This window comes from Oncorhynchus clarkii, chromosome 17 (assembly GCF_045791955.1).
Source record: "Oncorhynchus clarkii lewisi isolate Uvic-CL-2024 chromosome 17, UVic_Ocla_1.0, whole genome shotgun sequence".
In the NCBI taxonomy this organism is placed as follows: domain Eukaryota; kingdom Metazoa; phylum Chordata; class Actinopteri; order Salmoniformes; family Salmonidae; genus Oncorhynchus; species Oncorhynchus clarkii.
Window position 1 is genome coordinate 510,466 of NC_092163.1, and position 23,358 is coordinate 533,823.

Below are 23,358 nucleotides of genomic sequence, written 5' to 3' on the forward strand. Positions count from 1 at the left end.
GTTTCAGGTGTTCTACCCTAAAGACAGCTTGTGTTCCTGGTTTCAGGTGTTCTACCCTAAAGACAGCTTGTGTTCCTGGTTTCAGGTGTTCTACCCTAAAGACAGCTTGTGTTCCTGGTTTCAGGTGTTCTACCCTAAAGACAGCTTGTGTTCCTGGTTTCAGGTGTTCTACCCTAAAGACAGATTGTGTTCCTGGTTTCAGGTGTTCTACCCTAAAGACAGCTTGTGTTCCTGGTTTCAGGTGTTCTACCCTAAAGACAGCTTGTGTTCCTGGTTTCAGGTGTTCTACCCTAAAGACAGCTCCAACCATCCACCTGGTGCTATGTGTTCTACCCTAAAGACAGCTTGTGTTCCTGGTTTCAGGTGTTCTACCCTAAAGACAGCTTGTGTTCCTGGTTTCAGGTGTTCTACCCTAAAGACAGCTTGTGTTCCTGGTTTCAGGTGTTCTACCCTAAAGACAGCTTGTGTTCCTGGTTTCAGGTGTTCTACCCTAAAGACAGCTTGTGTTCCTGGTTTCAGGTGTTCTACCCTAAAGACAGCTTGTGTTCCTGGTTTCAGGTGTTCTACCCTAAAGACAGCTTGTGTTCCTGGTTTCAGGTGTTCTACCCTAAAGACAGCTTGTGTTCCTGGTTTCAGGTGTTCTACCCTAAAGACAGCTTGTGTTCCTGGTTTCAGGTGTTCTACCCTAAAGACAGCTTGTGTTCCTGGTTTCAGGTGTTCTACCCTAAAGACAGCTTGTGTTCCTGGTTTCAGGTGTTCTACCCTAAAGACAGCTTGTGTTCCTGGTTTCAGGTGTTCTACCCTAAAGACAGCTTCAACCATCCCCTGGTGCTGGACCTCATTTTCAAACAGGTGGGACAGTTGTTTTTTAATAACATATTGAATTTGCATAATATACATATTCCTGTATCACTGTTATCATATTCCTGTATCACTGTTATCATATTCCTGTATCACTGTTATCATATTCCTGTATCACTGTTATCATATTCCTGTATCACTGTTATCATATTCCTGTAACACTGTTATCATATTCCTGTATCACTGTTATCATATTCCTGTATCACTGTTATCATATTCCTGTATCACTGTTATCATATTCCTGTAACACTGTTATCATATTCCTGTATCACTGTTAATATATTCCTGTATCACTGTTATCATATTCCTGTATCACTGTTATCATATTCCTGTATCACTGTTATCATATTCCTGTATCACTGTTATCATATTCCTGTATCACTGTTATCATATTCCTGTAACACTGTTATCATATTCCTGTATCACTGTTATCATATTCCTGTAACACTGTTATCATATTCCTGTATCACTGTTATCATATTCCTGTATCATTGTTATCATATTCCTGTATCATTGTATTACTGTTATCATATTCCTGTATCACTGTTATCATATTCCTGTAACACTGTTATCATATTCCTGTATCACTGTTATCATATTCCTGTATCACTGTTATCATATTCCTGTATCACTGTTATCATATTCCTGTATCACTGTTATCATATTCCTGTATCACTGTTATCATATTCCTGTAACACTGTTATCATATTCCTGTAACACTGTTATCATATTCCTGTATCACTGTTATCATATTCCTGTAACACTGTTATCATATTCCTGTATCACTGTTATCATATTCCTGTATCATTGTTATCATATTCCTGTATCATTGTATTACTGTTATCATATTCCTGTATCACTGTTATCATATTCCTGTAACACTGTTATCATATTCCTGTATCACTGTTATCATATTCCTGTATCACTGTTATCATATTCCTGTATCACTGTTATCATATTCCTGTATCACTGTTATCATATTCCTGTATCACTGTTATCATATTCCTGTAACACTGTTATCATATTCCTGTAACACTGTTATCATATTCCTGTATCACTGTTATCATATTCCTGTAACACTGTTATCATATTCCTGTATCACTGTTATCATATTCCTGTATCACTGTTATCATATTCCTGTATCATTGTATTACTGTTATCATATTCCTGTATCACTGTTATCATATTCCTGTAACACTGTTATCATATTCCTGTATCACTGTTATCATATTCCTGTATCACTGTTATCATATTCCTGTATCACTGTTATCATATTCCTGTATCACTGTTATCATATTCCTGTATCACTGTTATCATATTCCTGTATCACTGTTATCATATTCCTGTAACACTGTTATCATATTCCTGTAACACTGTTATCATATTCCTGTATCACTGTTATCATATTCCTGTAACACTGTTATCATATTCCTGTATCACTGTTATCATATTCCTGTATCATTGTTATCATATTCCTGTATCATTGTATTACTGTTATCATATTCCTGTATCACTGTTATCATATTCCTGTAACACTGTTATCATATTCCTGTATCACTGTTATCATATTCCTGTATCACTGTTATCATATTCCTGTATCACTGTTATCATATTCCTGTATCACTGTTATCATATTCCTGTATCACTGTTATCATATTCCTGTATCACTGTTATCATATTCCTGTATCATTGTATTACTGTTATCATATTCCTGTATCACTGTTATCATATTCCTGTAACACTGTTATCATATTCCTGTATCATTGTATTACTGTTATCACTGTTATTATATTCCTGTAACACTGTTATCATATTCCTGTAACACTGTTATCATATTCCTGTATCATTGTATTACTGTTATCATATTCCTGTAACACTGTTATCATATTACTGTAACACTGTTATCATATTCCTGTTACCATATTCCTGTAACACTGTTATCATATTCCTGTATCACTGTTATCATATTCCTGTAACACTGTTATCGTATTCCTGTATTCCTGTTACCATATTCCTGTAACACTGTTATTGTATTCCTGTAACACTGTATCACTGTTATCATATTCCTGTAACACTGTTATCATATTCCTGTAACACTGTTATCATATTCCTGTATCACTGTTATCATATTCCTGTAACACTGTTATCATATTCCTGTATCACTGTTATCATATTCCTGTAACACTGTTATCATATTCCTGTATCATTGTATTACTGTTATCATATTCCTGTAACACTGTTATCATATTACTGTAACACTGTTATCATATTCCTGTTACCATATTCCTGTAACACTGTTATCATATTCCTGTATCACTGTTATCGTATTCCTGTATTCCTGTTACCATATTCCTGTAACACTGTTATTGTATTCCTGTAACACTGTTATTATATTCCTGTAACACTGTTATCATATTCCTGTAACACTGTTATCATATTGCTGTATCACTGTTATCATATTCCTGTATCACTGTAATTATATTCCTGTAACACTGTTATCATATTCCTGTATCACTGTAATTATATTCCTGTAACACTGTTATCATATTCCTGTAACACTGTTATCATATTCCTGTATCACTGTTATCATATTCCTGTATCACTGTTATCATATTCCTGTATCACTGTTATCACATTCCTGTAACACTGTTATCATATTCCTGTATCACTGTTAATATATTCCTGTATCACTGTTATCATATTCCTGTATCACTGTTATCATATTCCTGTATCACTGTTATCATATTCCTGTATCACTGTTATCATATTCCTGTATCACTGTTATCATATTCCTGTAACACTGTTATCATATTCCTGTATCACTGTTATCATATTCCTGTAACACTGTTATCATATTCCTGTATCACTGTTATCATATTCCTGTATCATTGTTATCATATTCCTGTATCATTGTATTACTGTTATCATATTCCTGTATCACTGTTATCATATTCCTGTAACACTGTTATCATATTCCTGTATCACTGTTATCATATTCCTGTATCACTGTTATCATATTCCTGTATCACTGTTATCATATTCCTGTATCACTGTTATCATATTCCTGTATCACTGTTATCATATTCCTGTAACACTGTTATCATATTCCTGTAACACTGTTATCATATTCCTGTATCACTGTTATCATATTCCTGTAACACTGTTATCATATTCCTGTATCACTGTTATCATATTCCTGTATCATTGTTATCATATTCCTGTATCATTGTATTACTGTTATCATATTCCTGTATCACTGTTATCATATTCCTGTAACACTGTTATCATATTCCTGTATCACTGTTATCATATTCCTGTATCACTGTTATCATATTCCTGTATCACTGTTATCATATTCCTGTATCACTGTTATCATATTCCTGTATCACTGTTATCATATTCCTGTATCACTGTTATCATATTCCTGTAACACTGTTATCATATTCCTGTAACACTGTTATCATATTCCTGTATCACTGTTATCATATTCCTGTAACACTGTTATCATATTCCTGTATCACTGTTATCATATTCCTGTATCATTGTTATCATATTCCTGTATCATTGTATTACTGTTATCATATTCCTGTATCACTGTTATCATATTCCTGTAACACTGTTATCATATTCCTGTATCACTGTTATCATATTCCTGTATCACTGTTATCATATTCCTGTATCACTGTTATCATATTCCTGTATCACTGTTATCATATTCCTGTATCACTGTTATCATATTCCTGTATCACTGTTATCATATTCCTGTAACACTGTTATCATATTCCTGTAACACTGTTATCATATTCCTGTATCACTGTTATCATATTCCTGTAACACTGTTATCATATTCCTGTATCACTGTTATCATATTCCTGTATCATTGTTATCATATTCCTGTATCATTGTATTACTGTTATCATATTCCTGTATCACTGTTATCATATTCCTGTAACACTGTTATCATATTCCTGTATCACTGTTATCATATTCCTGTATCACTGTTATCATATTCCTGTATCACTGTTATCATATTCCTGTATCACTGTTATCATATTCCTGTATCACTGTTATCATATTCCTGTATCACTGTTATCATATTCCTGTATCATTGTATTACTGTTATCATATTCCTGTATCACTGTTATCATATTCCTGTAACACTGTTATCATATTCCTGTATCATTGTATTACTGTTATCACTGTTATTATATTCCTGTAACACTGTTATCATATTCCTGTAACACTGTTATCATATTCCTGTATCATTGTATTACTGTTATCATATTCCTGTAACACTGTTATCATATTACTGTAACACTGTTATCATATTCCTGTTACCATATTCCTGTAACACTGTTATCATATTCCTGTATCACTGTTATCATATTCCTGTAACACTGTTATCGTATTCCTGTATTCCTGTTACCATATTCCTGTAACACTGTTATTGTATTCCTGTAACACTGTATCACTGTTATCATATTCCTGTAACACTGTTATCATATTCCTGTAACACTGTTATCATATTCCTGTATCACTGTTATCATATTCCTGTAACACTGTTATCATATTCCTGTATCACTGTTATCATATTCCTGTAACACTGTTATCATATTCCTGTATCATTGTATTACTGTTATCATATTCCTGTAACACTGTTATCATATTACTGTAACACTGTTATCATATTCCTGTTACCATATTCCTGTAACACTGTTATCATATTCCTGTATCACTGTTATCGTATTCCTGTATTCCTGTTACCATATTCCTGTAACACTGTTATTGTATTCCTGTAACACTGTTATTATATTCCTGTAACACTGTTATCATATTCCTGTAACACTGTTATCATATTGCTGTATCACTGTTATCATATTCCTGTATCACTGTAATTATATTCCTGTAACACTGTTATCATATTCCTGTATCACTGTAATTATATTCCTGTAACACTGTTATCATATTCCTGGAACACTGTATCACTGTTAATATATTCCTGTATCATTGTATTACTGTTATCATATTCATGTAACACTGTTATCATATTTATGTTACCATATTCCTGTAACACTGTTATCATATTCCTGTTATCGTATTCCTGTAACACTGATATCATATTCCTGTATCACTGTTATCATATTCCTGTATCACTGTTATTATATTGCTGTACCTCTAACACTAACACCTCTCCCCTCCTCTCATCCTCTCTTTTCCTCTCTCTCCTCTCTCCTCTCCTCCTTTCCGCCTCTCTCCACTCTCCTCCTCTCTCTCCTTTGCTCCTCTCTCCACCTCTCCTCCTCTCTCCTCCTTTCCTCCTCTCTCATCTCCTCTTCTCCTCTCTTCTCCTCTCTCTTCTCCTCTCTCCTCTCTCCTCCACTCCTCCTCTCTCCTCTCCTCCTCTCTCCTCTTCTCCTCTCCAGATAGTGAATGACACTCTGTCTCAGGCATGTGTTAGAATCTCCAATCAGGAGAGAATGAAGATGAAGTCTCTGTTTGGTGAGTCAACTACATTACCCACAATGCTCTGGTTTGAAAGAGATACATTTGTTTGTTCACTGAAAATACATTTTTCTTACTGTTTAAATCCCGTGTGGCTCAGTTGGCAGAGCACAGCACTTGCAACACCAGGGTTGTGGGTTCGATTCCCACGTGGGACCAGTATGAAAATGCACTCAGTACTGTAAGCTGAATTACTAACATGTAATAACTGACTTGTGTCTAACAGAGAAACATGGCGTAGAGCGGAACACGGACACAGTGGACGAGGCGGTGAAGAAGGAGGTTGTCACAGCAGCCAAGGAATCCTGGGATATTTATTTCTCATGCCTATTTCCTGCCTCTGTGAGTCACATGACTTCCTGTTGCACCGCATGACTTCCTGTTGCATCACATTACTTCCGGTTGCATCACATGACTTCCTGTTTCATCACATGACTTCCTGTTGCACCACATGGCTTTTGACCTCTCATCTATGTGTGTAATGTCAATATAGTTTAATCCACCACTGTTTATCTTTACTCTGTGTGTGTGTGTGTGTGTGTGTGTGTGTGTGTGTGTGTGTGTGTGTGTGTGTGTGTGTTGTGTTGTGTTGTGTTGTGTGTGTGTGTGTGTGTGTGTGTGTATATATATATATAGGGTAGTGCAGGTACAGGGGTACAGGTGTTGTCCGTGTCTCACACCGGGATCAGGCTCCTGAAGACAGTGAAGAGCAGCACTGAAGAGTCGGACTACTTCAGAGTCCTACGACATTACACGTAGGTACCTCTAACCCTAACACTAACCCTACTACTACCTTACACTACGTACCTCTAACCCTAACACTAACCCTACTACTACCTTACATTACGTACCTCTAACCCTAACACTAACCCTACTACTATCTTACACTACGTACCTCTAACCCTAACACTAACCCTACCTTACACTACGTTATTTCTCTTTGTCCTTAGTTATTCTGTCTTTATGTATCTCCATAGTTACGGTGTCTCTCTGTCTCCGTAGCTACGCAGACATCCTTTTTCTGACCATACCTTCAGGGAACATGCTGGAGTTTAATCTAACCAATGAGAAGCTGATTCTGTTCTCAGCCAAGGCTCCACAGGTCAAACACATCGTGGACTGCTTCATCACTGAGATCAAGAAGGTGAGACGCACAATACTAAATACTAACACATTACTAGTAACACACTACTAAATACTAACACACTACTAGAAACACAATACTAAATACTAACACACTACTAGAAACACAATACTAAATACTAACACACTACTAGAAACACAATACTAAATACTAACACACTACTAGAAACACAATACTAAATACTAACACAATACTAAATACTGACACACTACTAGAAACACAATACTAAATACTAACACATTACTAGAAACACAATACTAAATACTAAAATACACTACTAGAACCACAATACTAAATAATAACACACTACTAGAAACACAATACTAAATACTAACACACTACTAGAAACACAATACTAAATACTAACACAATACTAAATACTGACACACTACTAGAAACACAATACTAAATACTAACACATTACTAGAAACACAATACTAAATACTGACGTCAAGAGGGTAGAACCACAATACTAAATACTAACACACTACTAGAACCACAATACTAAATACTAACACACTACTAGAACCACAATACTAAATACTAACACACTACTAGAAACACAATACTAAATACTAACACACTACTAAATACTAACACACTACTAGAAACACAATACTAAATACTAACACACTACTAGAACCACAATACTAAATACTAACACACTACTAGAACCACAATACTAAATACTAACACACTACTAGAACCACAATACTGACACACTACTAGAAACACAAGACTAAATACTGACACACTACTAGAAACACAATACTAAATACTGACACACTTCTAGAAACACAATACTAAATACTAACACACTACTAGAAACATACTACTAAATACTAACACAATACTAGAAACACAATACTAAATACTAACACAATACTAAATACTAACACACTACTAGAAACACAATACTAAATACTAACACACTACTAGCAACACAATATTAAATACTAACACAATACTAAATACTAACACACTACTAGAAACACAATACTAAATACTAACAGACTATTAGAAACACAATACTAAATACTGACACACTACTAGAACCACAATACTGACACACTACTAGAAACACAATACTAAATACTGACACACTACTAGAACCACAATAGTAAATACTAACACACTACTAGAAACACAATACTGAATACTAACACACTACTAGAAACACAATACTAAATACTAACACACTACTAGAAACACAATACTAAATACTAACACACTACTAGAAACACAATACTAAATACTAACACACTACTAGAACCACAATACTAAATACTAACACACTACTAGAAACACAATACTAAATACTAACACACTACTAGAACCACAATACTGACACACTACTAGAAACACAATACTAAATACTAACACACTACTAGAAACACAATACTAAATACTAACACACTACTAGAAACACAATACTAAATACTGACACACTACTTTATTACTGACGTCAAGAAGGTAGAAACACAATACTAAATACTAACACACTACTAGAAACACAATACTAAATACTAACACACTACTAGAAACACAATACTAAATACTAACACACTACTAGAAACACAATACTAAATACTGACACACTACTTTATTACTGACGTCAAGAAGGGAGAAACACAATACTAAATACTAACACACTACTAGAAACACAATACTAAATACTGACACACTACTAGAAACACAATACTAAATACTAACACACTGCTAGAAACACAATACTAAATACTGACACACTACTAGAAATACAATACTAAATACTAACACACTACTAGAAACACAATACTAAATACTAACACACTACTAGAAACACAATACTAAATACTAACACACTACTAGAACCACAATACTAAATACTAACACACTACTAGAAACACAATACTAAATACCAACACAATACTAAATACTAACACACTACTAGAAACACAATACTAAATACTAACACACTACTAGAAACACAATACTAAATACTAACACAATACTAAATACTAACACACTACTAGAAACACAATACTAAATACTGGCACACTACTAGAAACACAATACTAAATACTAACACACTACTAGAAACACAATACTAAATACTAACACACTACTAGAAACACAATACTAAATACTAACACACTACTAGAAACACAATACTAAATACTAACACAATACTAAATACTAACACACTACTAGAAACACAATACTAAATACTGGCACACTACTAGAAACACAATACTAAATACTAACACACTACTAGAAACACAATACTAAATACTAACACACTACTAGTAACACAATACTAAATACTAACACACTACTAGAACCACAATACTAAATACTAACACACTACTTCATTACTGATGTCAAGAAGGTAGAAACACAATACTAAATACTAACACACTACTAGAACCACAATACTAAATACTAACACACTACTAGAAACACAATACTAAATACTAACACACTACTAGAAACACAATACTAAATACTAACACAATACTAAATACTAACACACTACTAGAAACACAATACTAAATACTAGCACACTACTAGAAACACAATACTAAATACTAACACACTACTAGAAACACAATACTAAATACTAACACACTACTAGTAACACAATACTAAATACTAACACACTACTAGAACCAAAATACTAAATACTAACACACTACTTCATTACTGATGTCAAGAAGGTAGAAACACAATACTAAATACTAGCACACTACTTGAACCACAATACTAAATACTAACACACTACTAGAAACACAATACTAAACACACGTCACCCATGCTAATGGACGTAAATGGTAATGCCATCTATCCAGGGTTTCTGTGTTTTACAATGTCTGAATATAAACTTACATTTTGTACCATCCTCCTACAGCTTTAGTTCTGTGGGAAATGCAAAAAAACATTACATTTGGTAATTTATGCAAAACTGTGTCTTTTGTTAGTAGCAGAGTTAAGGATAAACACTCGTTACCGAGCAACCAGAGCAAGGAGGAACAACCATAACGGTCAACGTAGTTTACCAAGGGACATGGGATGTGGCTCTAACATTTAACATCTCTGATCATTTGATTTGTTGTTTTGATACCGGAAATATAAATTACCCCCCTTCTTCTTTCTCCCCCCTCCTCTCCCCTCCTCCCCCCCTCTTCCTCCTCCTCTCCCCTCCTCCTCCCCCTCTCCTCTCCCCTCCTCCCCCTCTCCCTCCTCCCCCTCTCCCTCCTCCTCTCCCCTCCTCCTCCCCCTCTCCCCTCCTCCTCTCCCCTCCTCCTCCCCCTCTCCCCTCCTCCTCTCCCCTCCTCCCCCTCTCCCTCCTCCTCTCCCCTCCTCCTCCCCCTCTCCCCTCCTCCTCCCCCTCTCCCCTCCACCTCTCCCCTCCTCTCCCTCTCCCTCCTCCTCTCCCCTCCTCCTCCTCCTCTCCCCTCCTCTCCCCTCCTCCTCCTCCTCCTCTCCCCTCCTCCTCTTCCAGGACTCTGAGTATGTGGTAGCAGAGCGTAACTTTGTGACAGACGAGCGTCCTCTGCTTGCTTTCCATAAAGGTGACATCATCAGGCTGCAGGTCACGGAAGGACTGGAAAAGGGTGAGCCACGCAACCTGATGACATCACAGCCTAACACACATACGTCCTCTAACTATAACTGTGTGTGTGTGTGTGTGTGTGTGTGTGTGTGTGTGTGTGTGTGTGTGTGTGTGTGTGTTACAGGGTACAGCTATGGCTCTGTTGTGAGGAAGAAGGTGGTGTTTCTGGAGGAGATGAAGAGAGACACGCCAGACTTTGGTGAGACGACATCTCTCTCTCCTCTTCCTCCACCTCATCTCTCTCTCCTCTTCCTCCACCTCATCTCATCTCTCTCCTCTTCCTCCACCCCATCTCTCTCCTCTTCCTCCACCTCATCTCCTTCTCCTCTTCCTTCACCTCATCTCTCTCTCTCCTCTTCCTTCACCTCATCTCTCTCTCCTCTTCCTCCACCTCATCTATCTCCTCTTCCACCACCTCATCTCTCTGTCCTCTTCCTTCACCTCATCTCTCTCCTCTTCCTCCACCTCATCTCTCTCCTTTTCCTCCACCTCATCTATCTCCTCTTCCTCCACCTCATCTCTCTCTCCTCTTCCTTCACCTCATCTCTCTCTCCTCTTCCTTTACCTCATCTCTCCATCCATCTCTCCTGTGTGTGTTTCCCCTGTCTATTTTTCTACCAGGTTGGAAGTTTGGAGGGGTGTTTGGTCGTGCAGGGGCATTCCCGACAGATTGTGTCCGTCCCGTCGCCGCCCCTGACTTCCTGTCCCTCCCGGTCGACCGCAGGGCGGAGCTTAAAGGAGGAGCAGGGCGGGTTGCCGTGACATCAGCTATGGCTGTGGCCGTGGCGTCCAGCGCGGCCGCTCACGAGATTGACCCCACCCTGGAGGTACGCACTGATACACACACTGTAGTACACCAGATAGACCCCACCCTGGAGGTACACACTGATACACACACTGTAGTACAGGAGATAGACCCCACCCTGGAGGTACGCACTGATACACACACTGTAGTACAGGAGATAGACCCCACTCTGGAGGTACGCACTGATACACACACTGTAGTACACCAGATAGACCCCACCCTGCAGGTACACACTGATACACACACTGTAGTACACGAAATAGACCCCACCCTGGAGGTACACACTGATACACACACTGTAGTACACGAGATAGACCCCACCCTGGAGGTACACACTGATACACACACTGTAGTACAGGAGATAGACCCCACTCTGGAGGTACGCACTGATACACACACTGTAGTACACCAGATAGACCCCACCCTGGAGGTACAAACTGATACACACACTGTAGTACAGGAGATAGACCCCACCCTGGAGGTACGCACTGATACACACACTGTAGTACAGGAGATAGACCCCACTCTGGAGGTACGCACTGATACACACACTGTAGTACACCAGATAGACCCCACCCTGCAGGTACACACTGATACACACACTGTAGTACACCAGATAGACCCCACCCTGGAGGTACAAACTGATACACACACTGTAGTACACCAGATAGACCCCACCCTGGAGGTACACACTGATACACACACTGTAGTACACGAGATAGACCCCACCCTGGAGGTACACACTGATACACACACTGTAGTACAACAGATAGACCCCACCCTGGAGGTACGCACTGATACACACACTGTAGTACACGAGATAGACCCCACCCTGGAGGTACAAACTGATACACACACTGTAGTACACCAGATAGACCCCACCCTGGAGGTACACACTGATACACACACTGTAGTACACGAGATAGACCCCACCCTGGAGGTACACACTGATACACACACTGTAGTACAACAGATAGACCCCACCCTGGAGGTACACACTGATACACACACTGTAGTACACGAGATAGACCCCACCCTGGAGGTACACACTGATACACACACTGTAGTACAACAGATAGACCCCACCCTGGAGGTACACACTGATACACACACTGTAGTACTTTACCCACACACTGTACCACTGTACTAGTATACTACTGTACAACTATACTACAATACCACTGTACTGCCATACTACTGTACTAGTATACTACTGTACTACTGTGCTAATATACTACTATACTACTGTACTACTATACTACTGTACTATTATACTACAATACCACTGTACTGCCATACTACTGGACTGGTAAACTACTGTACTACTGTACTACTCTACTGGTGTACTAGTATACTACTGTACTAGTATATTACTATACTACTGTACTACTGTACTACTGTACTAGTATATTACTATACTACTGTACTAGTATATTACTATTACTATTACTATTACTATTACTATTACTGTTCCACTGTACTATACATGTTGCTGTGGTTTAGGAGGGGTTTGATGAGGTCCTAGAGGTCAACGAGAGCGTTCTGTACTACTGTATACATGTTGCTGTGGTTTAGGAGGGGTTTGATGAGGTTCTAGAGGTCAACGAGAGCGTCCTGTACTACTGTATACATGTTGCTGTGGTTTAGGAGGGGTTTGATGAGGTCCTAGAGGTCAACGAGAGCATTCTGTACTACTGTATACATGTTGCTGTGGTTTAGGAGGGGTTTGATGAGGTCCTAGAGGTCAACGAGAGCGTTCTGTACTACTGTATACATGTTGCTGTGGTTTAGGAGGGTTTGATGAGGTCCTAGAGGTCAACGAGAGCGTTCTGTACTACTGTACTACTGTATACATGTTGCTGTGGTTTAGGAGGGGTTTGATGAGGTCCTAGAGATCAACGAGAGCGTTCTGTACTACTGTATACATGTTGCTGTGGTTTAGGAGGGGTTTGATGAGGTCCTAGAGGTCGACGAGAGCGTTCTGTACTACTGTATACATGTTGCTGTGGTTTAGGAGGGGTTTGATGAGGTCCTAGAGGTCTACAAGAGCGTTCTGTACTACTGTATACATGTTGCTGTGGATTAGGAGGGGTTTGATGAGGTCCTAGAGGTCGACGAGAGCATTCTGTACTACTGTACTACTGTATACATGTTGCTGTGGTCTAGGAGGGGTTTGATGAGGTCCTAGAGGTCAACGAGAGCGTTCTGTACTACTGTACTACTGTATACATGTTGCTGTGGTTTAGGAGGGGTTTGATGAGGTCCTAGAGGTCAACGAGAGCGTTCTGTACTGCTGCATACTACATGTTGCTGTGGTTTAGGAGGGGTTTGATGAGGTCCTAGAGGTCAACGAGAGCGTTCTGTACTACTGTATGCTACATGTTGCTGTGGTTTAGGAGGGGTTTGATGAGGTCCTAGAGGTCGACGAGAGCGTTCTGTACTACTGTATACATGTTGCTGTGGTTTAGGAGGGGTTTGATGAGGTCCTAGAGGTCAACGAGAGCGTTCTGTACTACTGTACTACTGTATACATGTTGCTGTGGTTTAGGAGGGGTTTGATGAGGTCCTAGAGATCAACGAGAGCGTTCTGTACTACTGTATACATGTTGCTGTGGTTTAGGAGGGGTTTGATGAGGTCCTAGAGGTCAACGAGAGCGTTCTGTACTACTGTATACATGTTGCTGTGGTTTAGGAGGGGTTTGATGAGGTCCTAGAGGTCGATGAGAGCGTTCTGTACTACTGTATACATGTTGCTGTGGTTTAGGAGGGGTTTGATGAGGTCCTAGAGGTCTACAAGAGCGTTCTGTACTACTGTATACATGTTGCTGTGGTTTAGGAGAGGTTTGATGAGGTCCTAGAGGTCAACGAGAGCGTTCTGTACTACTGTATACATGTTGCTGTGGTTTAGGAGGGGTTTGATGAGGTCCTAGAGGTTGACGAGAGCGTTCTGTACTACTGTACTACTGTATACATGTTGCTGTGGTTTAGGAGGGGATTGATGAGGTCCTAGAGGTCGATGAGAGCGTTCTGCAGGACACGCGGTACGATATGGTGGAGTTCGCAAAGAAATACTTCAGACAACCGGCTGCTAAGGGGTAAGCACACATACAACACACACAAACATCAAACACACACACCACTCACACACATTCCACTGTGTCCCTCAGAAGTGAGTGTTTATCTGTGGTTCCTCCCCACAGGGCCTCTGTGAAGTCCAAGAAGCCCAAAGATACCAGAGATCCCTTTGAAATGGTCAGGTTCTCCAAGGTAACACATTATAACACTTTAAAATACATTATAACACATCAGGTTCTCCAAGGTAACACATTATAACACATTATAACACATCAGGTTCTCCAAGGTAACACATTATAACTCTTTAAAACAAATTATAACACATCAGGTTCTTCAAGGTAACACATTATAACACATTATAACACAGTATGACACATCAGGTTCTCCAAAGTAACACATTATAACACATCAAATCTCCAAGGTAACACATTACAACACATTATAACACATTATAACACATTATAACACATTATAATACATCAGGTTCTTCAAGGTAACACATTCTAACACATTATAACACATCAGGTTCTCCAAGGTAACACATTATAACACATTATAACACATTATAATACATCAGGTTCTTCAAGGTAACACATTCTAACACATTATAACACATCAGGTTCTCCAAGGTAACACATTATAACACATTATAACACATTATAACACATCAGGTTCTCCAAGGTAACACATTATAACACATTATAACACATCAGGTTCTCCAAGGTAACACATTATAACACATTATAACACATCAAGTTCTCCAAGGTAACACATTATAACACATCAAGTTCTCCAAGGTAACACATTATAACACATTATAACACATTATGACACATCAGGTTCTCCAAGGTAACACATTATAACACATTATAACACATTATAACACATTATAACACATCAGGTTCTCCAAGGTAACACATTATAACACATCAGGTTCTCCAAGGTAACACATTATAACACATTATGACACATCAGGTTCTCCATGGTAACAGATTATAACACATTATAACACATCAGGTTCTCCAAGGTATCACATTATAACACATTATAACACATTATAACACATCAGGTTCTCCAAGGTAACACATTATAACACATTATAACACATTATAACACATTATAACACATTATAACACATTATAATACATTATAATACATCAGGTTCTCCAAGGTAACACATTATAACACATTATAACACATTCTAACACATCAAGTTCTCCAAGGTAACACATTATAACACATTATAACACATTATAACACATTATAACACATTATAACACATCAGGTTCTCCAAAGTAACACATTATAACACATCAAATCTCCAAGGTAACACATTACAACACATTATAACACATTATAACACATCAGGTTCTCCAAGGTAACACATTATAACACATTATAACACATTATAACACATCAGGTTCTCCAAGGTAACACATTATAATACATTATAACACATCAGGTTCTCCAAGGTAACACATTATAACACATTATAACACATTATAACACATCAAGTTCTCCAAGGTAACACATTATAACACATCAGGTTCTCCAAGGTAACACATTATAACACATTATAACACATTATAACACATTATAACAACTTATGACACATTATAACACATCAAGTTCTCCAAGGTAGCACATTATAACACATTATAACACATTATAACACATTATAACACATTATAACACATTATAACACATTATAACACATCAGGTTCTCCAAGGTAACACATTATAACACATTATAACACATTATAACACATCAGGTTCTCCAAGGTAACACATTATAACACATTATAACACATCAGGTTCTCCAAGGTAACACATTATAACACATTATAACACATTATAACACATTATAACAAATTATGACACATTATAACACATCAAGTTCTCCAAGGTAGCACATTATAACACATTATAACACATTATAACACATTATAACACATTATAACAAATTATGACACATTATAACACATCAGGTTCTCCAAGGTAACACATTATAACACATTATAACACATTATAACACATCAGGTTCTCCAAGGTAACACATTATAACACATTATAACACATTATAATACATTATAACACATTATAACACATCAAGTTCTCCAGGGTAAAACATTATAACACATTCTAACACATTATAACACATTATAACACCTTCCCTAACTGTTTTATCATACCTCTCATAAGCCTTAAGTAGTTAACTATAGTTCCATTATATCTCTCCACCCCCCCAGTCTCCACTGTCTGAATCTCTGATAGAGTTCACTGATCCTGCTATGAACAGAGTGGCTACAGACATCTTCCTATGTAAGTTATATGTCACACTATGTCATGCTATGCCCATGCTATGTCATGCTATGCCGTGCTATGTCATTTTATGCCTTTTTCATGTCATTTCATGTCATGGGCCGTTATGTTAAGTCATTGTATGTCATGCCCTACTATGTCCTGCTATGTGATGGTATGTCCTGCTATGTCCTACTATGTCCTGCTATGTCCTACTATGTCCTGCTATGTGATGGTATGTCCTGCTATGTCCTACTACGTCCTGCTATGTCACGGTATGTCCTGCTATGTCATGTTCATAGCGGTGATGCGTTTTATGGGAGACCACCCCCTGAAGGGCCTGACAGAACAAGAAGTAGTCAACACCTTCCTGAAGGTAACACCCACACCGTTGACAGTTGGTGGTTTTGTGTTGTGTTTCCGGCGTCTCTGTGATGTGTGTGTTCTCCCTCTCTCTAGCTGATTGGACAGTTTGGTCTGATGAAGGATGAAGCCTACTGTCAAATCCTCAAACAGATTACAGGAAACACCAGCTCTAAACCGTAAGACCCTAACTCTAACCCCTGAACTCTGACCCTACAGTCAACACTTCAAACAGATTACAGGAAACACCAGCTCTAAACCGTAAGACCCTAACTCTAACCCCCTGACCTCTGACCCCTGACCCTACAGTCAACACCTCAAACAGATTACAGGAAACACCCGTTCTAAACTGTAAGACCCTAACTCTAATCACTGACCTTTAACCCCTGACCTCTAACCCCTGACCTCTAACTCTAATCCTGACCTCTGACTCTGACCTCTAACCTTGAACCTCTAACCTTAAGGGACAGTTGTCAGCGTGGCTGGAGGTTGCTTTACATCCTGACTGCGTTCCACCGTTGCTCTGAGGTCCTGAAGCCCTTTCTGTTGAAGTTCCTACAGAACGCCACCCGCAGCCAGGGAGTAGTGTTTCAGGGTAGGTGTCTTCCTGTTCCAGAGTAGGTGTCTTCCTGTTCCAGGGTAGGTGTCTTCCTGTTCCAGGGTAGGTGCCTTCCTGTTCCAGGGTAGGTGTCTTCCTGTTCCAGGGTAGGTGTCTTCCTGTTCCAGGGTAGGTGCCTTCCTGTTTCAGGGTAGGTGTCTTCCTGTTCCAGGGTAGGTGTCTTCCTGTTCCAGGGTAGGTGTCTTCCTGTTCCAGGGTAGGTGCCTTCCTGTTCCAGGGTAGGTGCCTTCCTGTTCCAGGGTAGGTGCCTTCCTGTTCCAGGGTAGGTGTCTTCCTGTTCCAGGGTGGGTGTCTTCCTGTTTCAGGGTAGGTGTCTTCCTGTTTCAGGGTAGGTGTCTTCCTGTTTCAGGGTAGGTGTCTTCCTGTTCCAGGGTAGGTGTCTACCTGTTTCAGGGTAGGTGTTTTCCTAGTTCAGGGTAGTTGTCTTCCTGTTTCAGGATAGGTATATTGTTAGTGTGTATTCTCCAGGTAATGTCTCTGTGTATTACTAGGTATATTGTTAGTGTCTATTCTCCAGGTAATGTCTCTGTGTATTGATAGGTATATTGTTAGTGTCTATTCTCCAGGTAATGGTGCTGTGTATTGATAGGTATATTGTTAGTGTCTATTCTCCAGGTAATGTCTCTGTGTATTACTAGGTATATTGTTAGTGTGTATTCTCCAGGTAATGTCTCTGTGTATTACTAGGTATATTGTTAGTGTCTATTCTCCAGGTAATGTCTCTGTGTATTACTAGGTATGTTGTTAGTGTCTATTCTCCAGGTAATGTCTCTGTGTATTACTAGGTATATTGTTAACGTGTTCTCCATAGGCATATCAAAGGCTTGTGAGCAGAACCTGAGGAAGACTTATCGGTACGGAGGACGCATCATTCCTCCCAGCAGCATGGAACTGAAAGCTACGGTGGTTAGTTCTCACCTCTCACGCCTAACTCCTAACCTTAACCCTTTACCCCTGGTCCTTACCCTTGACCTCTGACCTGTGGTGCACAGTAATGATCACTAGCATTGGAACATTCTCCCCAAAATTTAGTATGAAAAATTTACAAATAGTTTGGATAGCGCATGACCTCTAACGTCTAACCCCTGACCTCTACTGTCTAACCCCTGACCTCTAACCCCTAACCCCTGACCTCTAATTTCTAACCCTGACCTCTAACGTCTAACCCCTGACCTCTAATGTCTAACTCCTGACCTCTAATGTCTAACCCCTGACCTCTAATGTCTAACCTCTAACGTCTAACCCCTGACATCTACTGTCTAACCCCTGACGTCTACTGTCTAACCCCTGACCTCTAATGTCTATCCCCTGACCTCTACTGTTTAACCCCTGACCTCTAACATCTAACCCCTGACCTCTAATGTCTAAGCCCTGACCTCTAATGTCTAAGCCCTGACCTCTAACGTCTAACCCCTGACCTCTACTGTTTAACCCCTGACCTCTAATGTTTAACCCCTGACCTCTAATGTCTAACCCCTGACGTCTGACCCCTGACCTCTAATGTCTGACCCCTGACCTCTACTGTCTAACCCCTGACCTCTACTGTCTAACCCCTGACGTCTAACCCCTGACCTCTAATGTCTAACCCCTGACGTCTAACCCCTGACCTCTAATGTCTAACCCCTGACCTCTACTGTCTAACCCCTGACCTCTACTGTCTAACCCCTGATGTCTAACCCCTGACCTCTAATGTCTGACCCCTGACCTCTACTGTCTAACCCCTGATGTCTAACCCCTGACCTCTATTGTTTAATCCCTGACCTCTAATGTCTAACCCCTGATGTCTAACCCCTGACCTCTACTGTCTAACACCTGACCTCTACTGTCTAACCCCTGACCTCTACTGTCTAACCTCTGACCTCTAATGTCTAACCCCTGATCTCTACTGTCTAACCGCTGACCTCTAACAGGCGGGGAGGAGCTCCAAGCGACAACTGTTCCTGTTCCCAGGAGGCATCGAACGGCACCTGAAGATCAAGACGTGCTCTGTGAGTCTGCTAGACTGTGTCTGTTCCCTTCTGTCTCTGTCAGTCTCCTAGACTGTGTCTGTTCCCTTCTGTCTCTGTGAGTCTGCTAGACTGTGTTGTTCCCTTCTGTCTCTGTCAGTCTACTAGACTGTGTCTGTTCTCTTCTGTCTCTGAGTCTACTAGACTGTGTTGTTCCCTTCTGTCTCTGTCAGTCTACTAGACTGTGTTGTTCCCTTCTGTCTCTGAGTCTACTAGACTGTGTCTGTTCTCCTCTGTCTCTGAGTCTACTAGACTGTGTTGTTCCCTTCTGTCTCTGTCAGTCTACTAGACTGTGTCTGTTCTCTTCTGTCTCTGAGTCTACTAGACTGTGTTGTTCCCTTCTGTCTCTGTCAGTCTACTAGACTGTGTCTGTTCCCTTCTGTCTCTGAGTCTACTAGACTGTGTCTGTTCCCTTCTGTCTCTGTCAGTCTACTAGACTGTGTCTGTTCCCTTCTGTCTCTGAGTATCCTAGACTGTGTCTGTTCCCTTCTGTCTCTGTCAGTCTACTAGACTGTGTCTGTTCTCTTCTGTCTCTGAGTCTACTAGACTGTGTCTGTTCCCTTCTGTCTCTGTCAGTCTACTAGACTGTGTCTGTTCCCTTCTGTCTCTGAGTCTACTAGACTGTGTCTGTTCCCTTCTGTCTCTGAGTCTACTAGACTGTGTCTGTTCTCTTCTGTCTCTGTCAGTCTACTAGACTGTGTCTGTTCCCTTCTGTCTCTGTCAGTCTACTAGACTGTGTCTGTTCCCTTCTGTCTCTGTCAGTCTCCTAGACTGTGTCTGTTCCCTTCTGTCTCTGTGAGTCTGCTAGACTGTGTCTGTTCCCTTCTGTCTCTGTCAGTCTCCTAGACTGTGTCTGTTCCCTTCTGTCTCTGTCAGTCTCCTAGACTGTGTCTGTTCCCTTCTGTCTCTGTCAGTCTCCTAGACTGTGTCTGTTCCCTTCTGTCTCTCTGAGTCTGCTAGACTGTGTCTGTTCCCTTCTGTCTCTGAGTCTACTAGACTGTGTCTGTTCTCTTCTGTCTCTGTCAGTCTACTAGACTGTGTCTGTTCCCTTCTGTCTCTGTCAGTCTACTAGACTGTGTCTGTTCCCTTCTGTCTCTCTGAGTCTACTAGACTGTGTCTGTTCCCTTCTGTCTCTGAGTCTACTAGACTGTGTCTGTTCTCTTCTGTCTCTGTCAGTCTACTAGACTGTGTCTGTTCCCTTCTGTCTCTGTCAGTCTACTAGACTGTGTCTGTTCCCTTCTGTCTCTGTCAGTCTACTAGACTGTGTCTGTTCCCTTCTGTCTCTCTGAGTCTACTAGACTGTGTCTGTTCCCTTCTGTCTCTGAGTCTACTAGACTGTGTCTGTTCTCTTCTGTCTCTGTCAGTCTACTAGACTGTGTCTGTTCCCTTCTGTCTCTGTCAGTCTACTAGACTGTGTCTGTTCCCTTCTGTCTCTGTCAGTCTCCTAGACTGTGTCTGTTCCCTTCTGTCTCTGTGAGTCTGCTAGACTGTGTCTGTTCCCTTCTGTCTCTGTCAGTCTCCTAGACTGTGTCTGTTCCCTTCTGTCTCTGTCAGTCTCCTAGACTGTGTCTGTTCCCTTCTGTCTCTGTCAGTCTCCTAGACTGTGTCTGTTCCCTTCTGTCTCTCTGAGTCTGCTAGACTGTGTCTGTTCCCTTCTGTCTCTGAGTCTACTAGACTGTGTCTGTTCTCTTCTGTCTCTGTCAGTCTACTAGACTGTGTCTGTTCCCTTCTGTCTCTGTCAGTCTACTAGACTGTGTCTGTTCCCTTCTGTCTCTCTGAGTCTACTAGACTGTGTCTGTTCCCTTCTGTCTCTGAGTCTACTAGACTGTGTCTGTTCTCTTCTGTCTCTGTCAGTCTACTAGACTGTGTCTGTTCCCTTCTGTCTCTGTCAGTCTACTAGACTGTGTCTGTTCCCTTCTGTCTCTGTCAGTCTACTAGACTGTGTCTGTTCCCTTCTGTCTCTCTGAGTCTACTAGACTGTGTCTGTTCCCTTCTGTCTCTGAGTCTACTAGACTGTGTCTGTTCTCTTCTGTCTCTGTCAGTCTACTAGACTGTGTCTGTTCCCTTCTGTCTCTGTCAGTCTACTAGACTGTGTCTGTTCCCTTCTGTCTCTGTCAGTCTTCTAGACTGTGTCTGTTCCCTTCTGTCTCTGTGAGTCTGCTAGACTGTGTCTGTTCCCTTCTGTCTCTGTCAGTCTACTAGACTGTGTCTGTTCCCTTCTGTCTCTGTCAGTCTCCTAGACTGTGTCTGTTCCCTTCTGTCTCTGTCAGTCTCCTAGACTGTGTCTGTTCCCTTCTGTCTCTCTGAGTCTGCTAGACTGTGTCTGTTCCCTTCTGTCTCTGTCAGTCTCCTAGACTGTGTCTGTTCCCTTCTGTCTCTGTGAGTCTGCTAGACTGTGTTGTTCCCTTCTGTCTCTGTCAGTCTACTAGACTGTGTCTGTTCTCTTCTGTCTCTGAGTCTACTAGACTGTGTTGTTCCCTTCTGTCTCTGTCAGTCTACTAGACTGTGTTGTTCCCTTCTGTCTCTGAGTCTACTAGACTGTGTCTGTTCTCCTCTGTCTCTGAGTCTACTAGACTGTGTCTGTTCCCTTCTGTCTCTGAGTCTACTAGACTGTGTTGTTCCCTTCTGTCTCTGTCAGTCTACTAGACTGTGTCTGTTCTCTTCTGTCTCTGAGTCTACTAGACTGTGTTGTTCCCTTCTGTCTCTGAGTCTACTAGACTGTGTTGTTCCCTTCTGTCTCTGAGTCTACTAGACTGTGTCTGTTCCCTTCTGTCTCTGAGTCTACTAGACTGTGTCTGTTCCCTTCTGTCTCTGAGTCTACTAGACTGTGTCTGTTCCCTTCTGTCTCTGAGTCTACTAGACTGTGTCTGTTCCCTTCTGTCTCTGTCAGTCTACTAGACTGTGTCTGTTCCCTTCTGTCTCTGAGTCTCCTAGACTGTGTCTGTTCCCTTCTGTCTCTGTCAGTCTACTAGACTGTGTCTGTTCTCTTCTGTCTCTGAGTCTACTAGACTGTGTCTGTTCCCTTCTGTCTCTGTCAGTCTACTAGACTGTGTCTGTTCCCTTCTGTCTCTGAGTCTACTAGACTGT

At 40.4% G+C, this 23,358-nt stretch overlaps 1 protein-coding gene across 1 annotated transcript in view; it reads left to right on the plus strand.

The window, feature by feature from the left end:
- Positions 1-23,358, plus strand: part of LOC139369998 (unconventional myosin-XV-like) — a 123,726-nt gene that overhangs the window by 85,199 nt on the left and 15,169 nt on the right. The window contains exons 44-59 of the mRNA XM_071109276.1: positions 793-852; positions 6,285-6,360; positions 6,590-6,705; positions 7,000-7,118; positions 7,366-7,507; positions 10,992-11,103; positions 11,227-11,301; positions 11,724-11,929; positions 14,896-15,002; positions 15,108-15,174; positions 17,232-17,304; positions 17,586-17,659; positions 17,743-17,825; positions 18,111-18,241; positions 19,077-19,171; positions 20,176-20,253. Of these exons, the coding sequence (XP_070965377.1) occupies positions 793-852; positions 6,285-6,360; positions 6,590-6,705; positions 7,000-7,118; positions 7,366-7,507; positions 10,992-11,103; positions 11,227-11,301; positions 11,724-11,929; positions 14,896-15,002; positions 15,108-15,174; positions 17,232-17,304; positions 17,586-17,659; positions 17,743-17,825; positions 18,111-18,241; positions 19,077-19,171; positions 20,176-20,253 (1,614 nt within the window). The remainder of the gene's footprint in view (positions 1-792; positions 853-6,284; positions 6,361-6,589; positions 6,706-6,999; positions 7,119-7,365; positions 7,508-10,991; positions 11,104-11,226; positions 11,302-11,723; positions 11,930-14,895; positions 15,003-15,107; positions 15,175-17,231; positions 17,305-17,585; positions 17,660-17,742; positions 17,826-18,110; positions 18,242-19,076; positions 19,172-20,175; positions 20,254-23,358) is intronic.